This window comes from Pogona vitticeps, chromosome 5, assembly GCF_051106095.1.
Source record: "Pogona vitticeps strain Pit_001003342236 chromosome 5, PviZW2.1, whole genome shotgun sequence".
NCBI lineage: Eukaryota > Metazoa > Chordata > Lepidosauria > Squamata > Agamidae > Pogona > Pogona vitticeps.
In genome coordinates, this window is record NC_135787.1 from 98,372,301 (window position 1) to 98,386,118 (window position 13,818).

The 13,818-nt window shown below is 41.7% G+C and overlaps 1 protein-coding gene across 1 annotated transcript in view; it reads right to left on the reverse strand.

The window, feature by feature from the left end:
- The window catches only part of ANO2 (anoctamin 2), a 227,064-nt gene that overhangs the window by 167,768 nt on the left and 45,478 nt on the right, over window positions 1-13,818 (reverse strand). The window contains exon 4 of the mRNA XM_020785745.3: window positions 3,984-4,082. Within this exon, the coding sequence (XP_020641404.3) occupies window positions 3,984-4,082 (99 nt within the window). The remainder of the gene's footprint in view (window positions 1-3,983; window positions 4,083-13,818) is intronic.

A 13,818-nucleotide genomic window follows, 5' to 3' on the forward strand; every position in this document is an offset into this window, starting at 1 on the left:
TTGTGACGCCCACGCTTTTTCCCACACTAGTTCTGAACAGTGTCCCACATCTGGTTCTGATTCCAAGCAAATAACTAATCTTTAATATCATGTCCTGTAACCTTCCCCTGCAATGTCTGGACAGACACTGTTAGAGATGGCTCGAAATACGACAGTCTCTGAATCTACTGATGAAGCAGCAAACCATCATGCTTCCCATTTAGTGTAATCAGCAAGCTTATACAGTATCTTGCAATCTTTCATTATATTCAGACTTTCAGACTGGGAGCAGATCCATTTCATGAGATACCCAAAGCCCCTCTGCAACCTGAGAAGGGATCAAGCAAACCAGGAGCTCATCAAGGTATTTTACTTACATCCACCCATCTACACACCAAAAATATTAATAGCTTTGCTGTTTTTGGTGGGTCATTGGAACATTTGTTGGATAATTCAGAGTGGTCACAAGAAAGTGAGTTGTGTACGATAAGAAACAACAAACAAAAGATTAAGATACCAACAGGTAGTGACTTGGAAAAAGTAGATATATCTGCAATTGTTTTTAGGGAAAAGACATTCTGACAAACAGCTCCAAATTTTGTACAATTTGTTCAATCAGCAAAGTGGACTCAACATGACTAGCTATAAATTACAATAACTAACTTGAATCTCCATGTACAGAAGCAATATATCTTTAAATAATAGATGCTGACAGTAATAATACACCCACGTGCCATTAGAGAGTCATCACTTTCATGTACTGCTTGTCAAATTCCACAGGCACACAGTTCCCCTGTCTGAAAAATAAGACTGAACTTGATGACCTTTGATTTGACCTACCAAGAAATTCTTGGGTCATCATTGTTTTATAAATTAAGGTACTAATCTGGACATGATAATGCGACTGGATGAAGACTGCACTTCGTACTATTTGTAGTTTTTATTACAAGCCAGGAACCTATCAGCTTGTTATGGATTTTTCACATACACTATTTGCTTAAGAACTAGCAAGGTATGTCCCCATCTACCATTTCTGGTTAGGAAACCAGTGGCTATGATCTGGATTAAGTGCAGTCTTAGGGTAGTCTTCAAAAGCATCATGATGAATTTATATGGCAAATTCAGTGACGAGGTGAAGGGAACATGGTTAACAGTACCCTTCTCTTCCTCCCAGCAATCCCAATCTTGATTTCTGTTTCTGTGCCACCATTCATTGACTTGAAAAAGAGATGGGGATTTGATAGGGTGTTGTGGAGCTGCACAACAGTCTTCTAGGGGTAACAGATAGCCCACAGGCCGTGGGTTGTACACACCTGCTTTATGGGGAAGGCAGCTGTGTAAATGCAACCTCCACAGTGAGACAAGCCACCCACTAAAGTACCACCATCTAATGAGGAATGAGTGTCACTTTATTGCATCTTATCCAATCCATTAAGCAGATAGCACATACAATAAATTGAAGGATTATCTTTGCAGTATATTGAATATAGTCATGATCCTAATAAAATAGTAGCTTAAGAATTAATAAACAAAAGGCATAAATTCACAGAGCTGGCCACCCCTTTAGGCGGGGTGAGATCATAGGATAGCCACTTGCACTTACATACTTAGAGAACTCTTTGCCTTGCTACCACTGCCTTGACAGTAGAAAGCACCACAGTGGGTGGTCAGGAGAACCAGGCCAAATGTTGGAGTGAAAGAACAGCCAATGGGACTCCTCCTTGAATAATATACAGTGGTGCCTCGCAAGATGATTTTAATTCATCCCGCAAAAATCATCGTCTTGTGAAAAAATCGTCTTGCGAGGTTCCCTATGCATCGGTCTCAAAAAAAAAAAGTCTTGCGAGGCACCATCATGATCGCAAAAACCAATCGTCTTGCGGGTTTTTCATCTGAGGCAATCGTCTAGCGAGGCATCACTGTATCTCACTCTGTGAAGATCTCAATTCTAGGCATTGATTGGGTGGCTGCTGGGGTATGGATGCAGTGCCAAAGGGGCAATATCTGCACGTGCCCTTCTTGCCCACACAATTAAAGAATATTTGTCACCATGGTGAGGACACTTATAACAGCAGAGTAGGAAGTAGAACTTATGCAGCCAACCACTTCAAATGATTACTGGCATGACCACCTCTCTTCCAAGTGAAAAAAATCATGCAACAAAGGGACCTACTAGAATGTTTAGAGTGCATTCCACTGGGCTCCCTATCTCCAAAAACTAAAGAGGCCATGCTATTCATAACTACCTATCGTACCTCAAAGATGAGAACAATATGAAGCAGAAAAGTAAGTAGTCCAAAATGAATGTTATCAAAGAATAAAGGATTGTGGGGAAATCTTAAACTTTAAGTGCAATGCAGTGATGAATCATGGAGGCAAATATACATCCTGCAACTTTAAGATATGCTATGTTTGCTAGAAAGAAATAACAATTTCCTACAATAAGAAAGGTTGTGTTTTTCCTGTTCAGAACTAATTCTAAGCTTCCTACTTCATTAACAACAGTAAAAAAAAAAACCTGTTCTAAGATGCACTTGGAATTAAACTTATGCAGGCATTTATAAAAACAATATTATTTGTTTTAACTATTATGGATTCTGTTTGTTCAGATAGTGAGTCTAGTGTGAGATGCGTGTAAGTCCTGCCCTGAGAAACATACATTTAGGGTGGGTAAAAAGGAGAATGATGGAAACAGTGTGAGTCTGAGGTGTTGAAAAGCATTGACACCAATAGAACTAAGTAAGCTTCCTAGTGATACCTCTTAAGTGTATATTTTATATACACTTATTAAATAATAAATATAATTGTTCTAGCCAAGCTGAACATTTAATAGCTCCAGGGTAGTACACTGGTGAGCTCATAGGACAAATTTTACTTGTTTATTAAGTGAGAATGACATCCAGCTCTCAAGTCAGCTATTATTTTTCAACAAGTGTCATATTTAAATTCCACATGCACAGGGTGTGAGGGCATTACACAGGCATCACACTTCTCTTACAAGTTGAAACACAGGCATAGAACTGGTAATACTATTCAGTTGTCTCCCATACAAAATATGAAAACCAGCAAACACTCATTTGAGAGGTTTTTTTTTTTTTTAAATGTACCTCAACTACAGACTTTTTCTAAGTCACTCACCTAGAAGGTGTGTCCTGGCATGCCAGAAAATCATTCTAAAAACAGGATAAATCAGGCAAGAACAGAGATTTGTAAGCAAAACTTGACAAACTGAAGTCAAATTGTTTGGCCCATATGGATCACATCAGCATTCTAAACTGACCTACAGTGGTGCCTCGACTTACGACCGTCCCAACATATGACCATTTTGAGTTACGACCAGCTCGGGCCACAAAATTTTGCTTCTACTTGCGACCGGAGCTTCAAGTTACAACCAGAAAAAAAGTGTGTGTGCTTTTTTTTCCAGCCCCAACGCATTCCGATGGGGCTTGCTGTATTGTGTTTTTCTTTTTTGTGGTTTTTTTCTGCCCTGATGCATTCCAATGTGGCTTGCATTTTTGGGGGGCAGGGTTAGTGATTGTTTTTCTGGCCCCAACACATTCCAATGTAAGCTTGCATGTTTGGGTGGGGGTGTTTTTTTTTCTTTCCCCGCCGCATTCTGATGGGGCTTACATGTTTTTTTGGGGGGGGGTGATTTTCCCCCCAGCCCCAATGCATTCCGATGGGGCTTGCATGTTTTTTTGGGGGGGGGTGATTGTTTTTTACAGCCCCAATGCATTCCGATGGGGCTTGGAGAAATTAAAATGCCAGTTTTGAAATGAAATGGTATTGACAGTAAGAATCATTTAAAGGACAGCATGGGCAGACACAGTGGAGGGGCACTGTTACCCAAATTGCCTCTCTCACTTCCAAATTCCCTTTTTCCCACCACATTTCTCTCACTGAGAAGCTGAAATCAGAGATAATCCTCTTCTATTGCCATTTTTCCTTCGTAATATCCAGCAACTGCTTAAATAATAATAAAAAAAGACGTGAACCCTACTTACCTTTTTTGTGGGCATTTTCACTTTAAGAAACTCCGCTTCTCGACTAAGCACATTCCATGGTGCATGTATCCGAACAAAACTCAGTCCTTGGCTCTTATTCTAAAAAAGATGAAGAGAAAAAATATTCTGATGAAAATGTTGTTTTGTTATTACTCTTTTTCTAATTAAAGAATGAATTATGTCATTATGTAGAAATAAAATTCGCTATGCAACAGCACTTGATTAACAAAGGTATATACCATTCTTTTTACTGCACTTCATATTTACCCAATTGCTACAATTTACCCAATCATTCTAATTCAATTTGAAAGAAAAAGCATTGAAAAGAAATGTTTTTGGGGTGGAAAGATTCAAAGGAGAAAGAAAAATCAGTGCCTTCTCCTGTAGGATGTTCTTAGATGTACTCCAATTACAAGTAGCCAAAAACTGTATGCGAGTGTCTTCCACCTTCAGTGTATAGTAATCTTCCCAACTGTCCAAAGCCTCACCAGTTCAACTGAAGCCCAGAGGCAGACATCACAAGGTGCCTTCTCCCTTAGGACTTTACAGATGAGATGAGAAAGTAAAGACTGAGAGAGTGAGGAGATGGACAGGAAATAGTCAACACGCACAGATTCAGTGGATTCCATGAGTTTTCAGCCTGGAGGTAGGGGTCTTGTCAAGATGTGAAACTCTTCTCTGTATAGAGTGCTATAATAAATAAGGGGGTATAGCAGCCCTGAAAATGTACACTGTGTTTTAAAAATGAGGTTTGAGCAGCAGTTTGCTGGGAATTCCTGTAAAACAATCAGCTCCAGCTTAGTCTGAAAGGAAGGTCACTATTAGAGATGGGGACAAATTAAAAAAATGGTGATTTGTTTTGATCTATTATTCGTCAAGGTTAACGAATGAACAAATACGAATATACAAATATTCTTCGACAAATGTACAAATCGATCCGTCGATTCATCTGCACTTTAACTGCCTATAACAATGGCCCCCGACGATCCAAACACAAGCGGCATGGTCGGAGTATGTTTCTGAGATGGGAAATCACGGGCTCGCTCTGGATGCTGGTGGGGGGGGATGAAAAGGAGGTCCAGGGCCACATTGGACAACTCTGGCCATATGACTAGTTTCCTAGCCTAGTAATGGGGGGGAATTGGACTGGTGGAGCTGAGGGGGCTCAGCCAGATATTCTCACACCAAATCCTCCTCAGCTGGCTGTCTTGAGGCAAGTGCCAAGGTAACCACATAGCTCCAGTAATGTTGGTGGTGGATGGAGCTTTCACTAGGTGAAGTCCTTCCCTGTGATTTGGACAAACCACCCTGCCCCTCATGGCCTGATGTTCCTGTTGCCCCATGCAAGCATTCTGCCCCCAACGCTGTACGGACCTCAGTAAAGAGCTCCATTCTCCACTCCTTGAGGTCTGAGGTGCGTGCTGCCAAACTCCCCTTGATTCGAGGACCACACAGGCAGGCCATGTGGTAAGCTCTGTCGCTGTAGACAGGATGGAGTCGCTTCTGCATGCCTGCCTGCAACCTCTTCACCAAAGCCCTAGTCTATGGAAAGAGGGAGGCTCCTGGTGCCACCGCAGTCTCCAGGGACCAATCAAGGGCATGAATCAGGGGGATGACCTGCCCCAGTCTTGCCGTATAACCACACAAGTTGTCCATGGTTTCCAGGAAGGGCTTGAGCACCTCCACCATCTGGGAGATGGCCAGCCAATCCATTGCAATGATGCCCACCTCTCTCCCCCTGGGCAGAATGGGCATGGAGGACATGATGTCCTCCAAAACAGCCTAATGCTCCACCAGGTGGGACACCATGGTGTAGGTGGATTTCCACCTAGTGGACAGGTCTTTTAGGAGAATGTGGGTCTCCTAACCCAACTCTTCCTGCCTCTCACGCAGCCAGCAGGCAGCTTTCAGGCTGTGGGAGAAGTGGCCCACCAGTTGGTGCCATTGCTCCAGGAGTGCCTGCATCTCCTGGGTGCCTGCATCCCACTCAGGCTTGATGTGGCTGCCCAGGCCAAGGGCATTGCACACCACAAGGTGTAATTTGTGTGCCATGCATAGGATGCCCTCAAAGCCTACCACGTTCAATGCCGCCAACATGTTCCGCCTGGCATCTGTGACCATGTGGCCACGGGTCACCTCCCCCTCCAGTGCCCACTCCTGCAGCATGGACAGGAACTCATCGGCGATGTTCCTCTCCGTTGCTTGAGTTTCCATGTGCCGTGCCTGCAGCAAAAAGGACCTGTATCCTGGGGGCAGGCCAAGGTCCTCCCCCTGCAGCCCTGTCACCAATGCCCTGCCACTATTCAAGTCCTCTGGCTGCCATCAATGGGCTGTGAGCAAGAAGTAACCTTGCTGACCTCCACTCTACACGTCCGCCATGAAGTGCACCTTGCGCCTCTGTAGCCGTGAAAAATGGTTACGGACCACCACCCTCACAGAGTCATAGAGCGAGGGCAGCACTCTAGAACTGAGAGTTCTCCGTGAGGGGAGGTCGTACCAGGGGGCAAAAAATGCAGCAACCGGCGGAAGGCTTGGGATTCCATGATGGACAGTGGAAGTTCGAGCAGGGCAATCGTCTTGCTGATGAGACGAGTGGCCACCTGCTGGGCCTTGCCCTTCTACCGCCGGCTGAGGGTCATGGTGGATCCAATGGGTGCCAATTCATGGAGCATGGCCTGCTTCATGCTCCCAGCCCCAGAAACCCCTGTGGCTGCTCTTTTGAAAGGAGGCGTCTCTTCCTGCCTCCCTTCTGCCTCTCCTGGAGCTGCTCTTTTCCCTCTCCCAGACAGTGCGGATGAAGTGCCTTCCCTGGACAGGAGCCTTGGGTAGTGCCTCTCCAGATGTTGGCAGAGGGTGGTGGGGGACAGATGCCTGGGGCAGCCGTGAGTTATCGCTGAGCACCATGAAATGATTCTACATGACACCTGCCATGTTTGCCGAAACGAGGACCCACTGCCTGCCCCTGAGTGCTGGCGTGGGAAGAACTCTGTGTCCCGGGGGTGCTGCTGGTCTAGGAGGAGGAAACAGATGACTCTGGAGACAGGTTGTGGGGGCTGTGAAGCCTGCCCTGCCGTTACTGGGTCCAAATCAGACTGGGAAACTTCGGAAACCAGTAACTCCTCAGTTTCCTCTAGGAAGAGGAGTGGCAGTTCTTTTGGCATCTCTGAAAGCATTGGCCTGCCTGCCTGCAAGGCCACCGGAGGAGGGACAGTGGCACCACTGGTTATCGTAGATGTGGTTGTGCATGTGGTGGTTGTGATGACGGTGCTGCTACCTACCCTGCGTAGCTTCGCAGCCTTCTTCCCCTTGGATTGCCCCTGAAGAAATCCCTTCGTTTTCTACTGCCTGCCTAACAAACCAACTAAACAAATAAAGCAATGGAGATTGAGGAAAGAAACTAATAGGGGGTCAGAGTTTGTGTGTTAATTTTATTTTTACAATGATGGTGGTGTAATTCTTTTGCTAAAATGTCACCTGCCTGCCTAAACAAAGCCCCCCCCTCAGTACATATACATACATACTTTATTGTTACAGCATCAAGCCATACATATAACAAAATTGAATGCAGAGCTTCAAGTACAGACATATACTGCAAAAGCCAAATCAAATAAACAAAAAGCAATAAAACAACAAATATAACCAATGACTAATGGTTTGTCTATCTATTCTGGCTACTACATCATGCCACCCAAAATTTTGCTACCAGTTCTGTAGTAATCTGATTTTGATCAATTAACAATTGGTTACAGTAGTCTAAGTCTGATTGGCTTGTCATGTCTTTTAAGAGAGGTGTAATATATTTTCCTTGAATCTTGTTATACCTGTTAACATCTGAGCATCATATGCTCAATAGATTCTATCTCATTAGATCCATAAGGGCAGAATCTCTGTTCCCTCAGGATCTTCTTAAATCTGCCTTCCAACACCGCTGAGGGAAAGTCCTCACATCTAGCCAGAGTAAAGGCTTTCCTAAACTTAGATGTCTCAAGCTGTGATAAATAGGCCATGGGGAGCAAACGATATTTGTGCATGTCTAAAACTGGGGCATCTACTAAGATCTACCTGTCTTTCCATGTCCATTATTTTCTGTTTAAGGGCTGATTTTGCTTCATCCCATTGCATTCTCAATATCACTTGTGGAGAGAAGCCCATAACATGCAATTTGTTTAGGACCATTTTCAACCACTTTGAATGAAAATTGTCCTCTAGAAGTAGATGGGTTAATCCCTGTAACTGAGAATTTATTTTAAGTCAGTATTGAAAGGAGACTAGTGTAATTTTGGCTAAGATTGTTAGTGAGCCTGTCTCTAAATGAATTTGTGCGTTTGTTACGCATCTTGGAACTTCAAGAATTGCTCTAAGGAATTTAGTCTGAACCCTCTCTATCAGATCAAAGCAGCTGGATGGAGGCCCTATAAAGGTACCGTAGAGCATCTGGCTGACCACTTTTGCCTGAAAGAATTTTTGGGCTGCTGGAATATATTGCCCATCAGTATAACATAACTAGGAAAATCCCCCCCCCCATCCAATGTGGCAGAGAAACCAAAAAATTCCAAAAAGAAAAATAAGTTTTGGAAGAAAAAGGAATGATGGATCCAGCCACCCACCACATTTCTTCAGAGACACAAGCCTCCCTAAAATGAACTTTTGAAAACTGAATAATCCTCCCACCTAGACACACACACAAACACACCCAAATAAGTTTTAGAAGAAAAAGGAATGATGGATCCAGCCACCCACCAAATTCCCTGAGAGACAGAAGCTTCCCTAAAATGAACTTTTGAAAACTGAATATAAAGGAAAAGAGATTCCACAGTCACACAACGGCAGTTCCCCCACCACTGGACGATACATACACACACACACACACACACACACATACACACGCAAGCCTCCAGGGAAAAAAAAGATGTTTGATTGATTTGAATTGAAATAAAATTAAGCCCTTCTGAAGAAGTAGCCCAAGCTACCTGAAATCTCTCTCCAAATTCCCAGTAAAGTTGGTGATGATTTATGAATGATGATGAAAAATAAAAATAAAAATCTTTGCTTTGCTGCCGTGAAAGCAAAAGCGCAAGAGCACCAGCAAGCCAGCAACTGTTCTCACTCCAAAGAGCATGAACAGAAGTGGGAAATGGTCAGACAGGAAAAGCTTATATGAATTTTCTGTAAAAGCAGATGCACCTTTCAGCTGCGCTATTGTCTGCCAGATATGCCAATCCAGGATCTCTGTCCTGATTTGCCAGAGCTTCGAACTGGCACCAGCAAGTTCAGAGAGGCCCCCAAAACCGGTAACGAATATAGATGAATATGAACAGATTGACAAATAAAACCAAAGAAATATTCATCAAGCCATATTCATCCTGATTTAAAATTTTACAAATACGGATCGACGAATATATGATGAATTGGCTATATTCGTCAGAAAAACTGATCCATTTTTATATTCGTCCCCATCTCTAGTCACTATACAACAACATTCCTGACAGTTGAGTGTGTTTACAACTGATAATATATAAAAAAGATTGACATGAAGGTGTATTGAAATATGTAGAATCTTGCAACGTGTTAAAATGACAGATAAGTGGCATTTCATCTCCTGTGAACTGATCTGTTTAATTTTACTAGACTTCTGAAGTTTCAGCCCATCAACTCTGTAACTGTTAGTCACAACAATAATGTTTATTATCATGACGGCAACTTGCCAGGTTCTGCTTTGCAGGAACTGTAAGATCAGAAGTAGCAAACACAATAGAGATTTCTATTAAAAATGTTCCTTAATGATTCAAGATCCTATAGTTACAGGACAAGCAAAAGAGAATATTTATAGTTTTAAAGAAAACTGTAAACATCTGAGAGAAATATAAATATAGGGAGGCAGAACACACACACAATGGAAAACACACACACTGGATATCAATAAGAATCATATAGCAGTAGTAGAACAACACCAACAAAGAAGGACAACACGAATTTTCCTCCATAGATTCAAACTGGATTGGCTGGCTGAGCACTTAGAATAATTGTCTTTGTGTCACTTATACTATGCTTAAAGGCTAAAGCTGATTTAAAGTTATAATGATTTTTTTACCTTTAAATTATAAGTTAAATTATACAGTATTCTGATTTTTGATTGTGCCTTTTTAGGGTATAGGTTCCTGCAATGTTAGAATGTAAATGAAACATTCTCATTGTTCTTTTTTTATTAAACTATATTTCTACTGTATTTGGGATAGAATTCTGACTTAAGCATGTACCTGTAACTTAAACATAGTATACAAGTCATTGTTGCTCCTCCATGGAGGCTGGTCACAGTGACTTGAAACAAAAACCCTGATTAGAAGTATGAAATCAGGCAAGGCCCCAGGAACAGATGCCATTCTCCCTGAAATGCTAAAGGATTGGTGAGCACCTCTGTTGGCAAACTTGTTTACCCATATCAATAATTCAGATAAATTTCCCACTGCTTGGTCCGAAGCCACAATAATACCTATCTTTATGAAAGGAGAAAGAGGAGACCCAACCAACTACAGACCAATCAGTCTACTCTCTGTGCTGGGTAAATTGTACTCCAATCATTTAAATCAAAGACTACTTGCTTGGAAAGAGGGGGGAAATATCTTGGGAAAGGAACAGGCAGGATTTAGAAAGGGTAGATCAGCAATCGATCACTGTATGATTTTGAGCCATCTTGCAGAGAAATATATGTCCTCTCATGGTAACAGGATCTATACTGCATTCATAGACTTAAAATCAGCCTTTGATTCTGCCCCAGGAGATATTCTATGGTCAAAATTATACAAAACCTCTGTAGATAAGAGACTCCTATATCTTATTAAGGGCACCACACTCTGTGTTAGATGTGATACAGAAGGAAATCTGACAAAAGATTGTGTCCTTGTAAGGATAGAGAAATCTAAACTTTGAAGCACGTCCTTTTTGAGTGTAATTTTTACAGAAATGAGCATATCAAATTCCTCAAGCCCATAATGAATGTCTTTCCAGGTAGGACTCTGATTTGGCATACAAAATATTTATTAAGTGACACAAACAAGGTAACCACCGAATCAGTGGCCAAATTCTTTCTCTCTTCCCAAAGAATACGAAAAACAATCTTGACCTCTACCTAACCCGTCATTTTAAAAAAAGTATGGGTAATCTATTTTATCAATTTATACTGTTTTAGCTATCTTGAAATGTTTAATTTGCTTCCATTTATTTTAAATATTACATGTATGTATTTTAATGGGTCGGAGACCGCAAAATAAAGATTGATTGATTGCTTTCTGCCAGTAAGATGGTGTCATCGGCATTTCTTAAATTATTGATGTTTTGTTCCACCAGTTTTCACTCCTCCTCCATCTGAATCTAGTCCGGCTTTTCATATGATGTATTCTGAACACAGATTGAACAGATAAGGGGGTTAAAATATATCCTTGTCTGACACTTTTGTATACAGAAAATTCCATCTTTCCATATTCTGTCCTAACAGTAGCTTCTTGTCCATGACAGAAGTTGTACATTAGATTAGGACAATGAAGTGCTGGGGCATACCCATTTTTTTCAGAACAACCCATCGCTTCTCATGATCTACATCAGGGGTGTCCAACCTTTCACCTTCCCTGGGCCACATTAGAAGATGAAAATTTGGTTTGGGCCGCGTGGGGAGGCAGCCCTAGCCGTCCTCCGCAGCTCTGCTCCAAGCGTGCTTACCGGCAGCTGCGATCTCAGACAGCAGAGGCTGCCAGCTTTGACTCCGGCGGCTTTATGGGGCCGGGAGGGGGTCCACCTATTGACGGGGACGGCACAATGCAGTCATGCAGCCCCTCTGTCCCCTCCCCTCCCACTCCTTCCTTCCCTCTCTCCCCCTCTACTGTTGTGACATGCCCTGGCTACATTCCGGCCGCAAGTGCTGGCAGTGTAACTTGAAACTTTGGAATTTCTTTAAAAATAAAAAATTGCACTGGGCCGCATTACGAGCTGCCCTGGGCCGTATGCGGCCCTCTGGCCGCGGGTTGGACAAGCCTGATCTACATAGTCAAAAGCTCTGCTGTAACCTACTGTACACGTAGTTTGTAAACAATCCTGATTCAGCTTTTCTTTCATATTGAGTTTATGGCCATAGCCCAAAAAAGGTTGAGAATGGCTGGTCTAGATGGATTATTGGAATTTTATAAGGTCTATTTATTTAGACATGTATTACAGCTACTTGAATCTCAGAGCCAATCTGCTACAATAAGTACACAGTGTACTGTCAATTCTTTCTTTTCTTCTTACTTACAGGTAAGCATGTGGTACTCTAATCTGAATCAGGATCAAAAGAGAAGTTTAAATCTTTCTACACATCAAAGATGTATACAGATGTATCAAATAAGTGTTGGAAATGTGAATCACAAGTGGGAAGCTATTATCATATGTGGTGGTCATGTGGAGTAGCGAAACAATATTGGAAAAGAGTACATGTAATGTTGGAACAAATATTGCTCTGTAAAGTGCCATTAACACCAGAACTGTTTTTATTGAGTATGATACCTGAAAATATAGATAAGTCAAAGAATTATATAGTTATATACATAGTTACGGCAGCTAGAATTTTATATGCTAAAAATTGGAAAAGATCAACGGTACCGAAACAAGAAGATCTTATTGAAAAGATACGGGAAATAGCCGAAATGGACATTTTATCAGAAGTCATGAAGGACTATCCCTTGCAAAAGGCAACAGAAAGATGGGATCTATTTAACAAGTGGACAGAATCAACAGGCAGCTTGTGAACAGTACATATTGAAAGGAGAACTGAATCTAGAAGGCAGAAAAGAGTAAATAGAATAATTTAAAATCTTGATATGGCAATAGGTACAGAATGGATGAAAGTATGTTATTGTCTCCCCTCTTCCTCATCAATCCCAATTCCCTTTTCCTTTTTGTTATCCCTTATAAAAAATAAAAAATACAAAAAAAAAAATCTTTCTACGCATCTGCCCGCCCCCACAAATTCTCCCTCCACACATATACACAGGCACAAAGGAAGGAATAAAAAAATTATAAGAAAAATCTATAGATGCTACATAACATAATCAGTCATTGAGCAATCAGATGTTCATGTCACCAACAGTATATACAAATTTGGTCTAAATGTTTATATTGACAGAGAAAGCAGGATCACAGACCTACTGTATATTACACTGTCATATAAATAATGAGTATTAATGATTTTTCTCTTCTTTTTTCTTCAAGGAAACAACACAATGCAAAATATAACAATGAATATGAAAATGTTATGTTTTTGAGTCATGCTTCTCATTAGTTTATATGGCAAGACAGCTGTGACAGGGGGCAATCACAGGGAGCACATAACTCCTCTGCTACAACAGCTGTACTGGTTAGCAGTCTGTGTCTTGATCCAATTCAATGTGTTGGTTATCTTATCACCTCATTTGAGTCTTCCCAACCCTGAAGGTCTGCAGATGAGGCCCTTTTCTCACTCCATTTCCATCTCAGGTGCATTTGACAGGAACACAAGAGCAGGCCTTGTGTGTGGCTGCTCCTAAGTTGTAAATGCTCTTCCTTTGGCGGTAAGGTTGGCCCTCTTCCTTTTACTCTTTTAACAACAGTTAAAAAGCAGCCTGAATCAGGCATGTCCAGCACCTTCAAGAAGCTAGGCATATGTTACCTTTAAGTGTATTTTTCAAGCTTTTAAACTTAGCTTTTACAATCATTATTGTATACTTGTTTTTCTACTTGATAATTTATTGGTCAAAAATCCCATTGCACACCTGTGTGCACACAACTTTAGATATGAAGATGTGGTTGTCATGATTACTGTAGTGCTGAG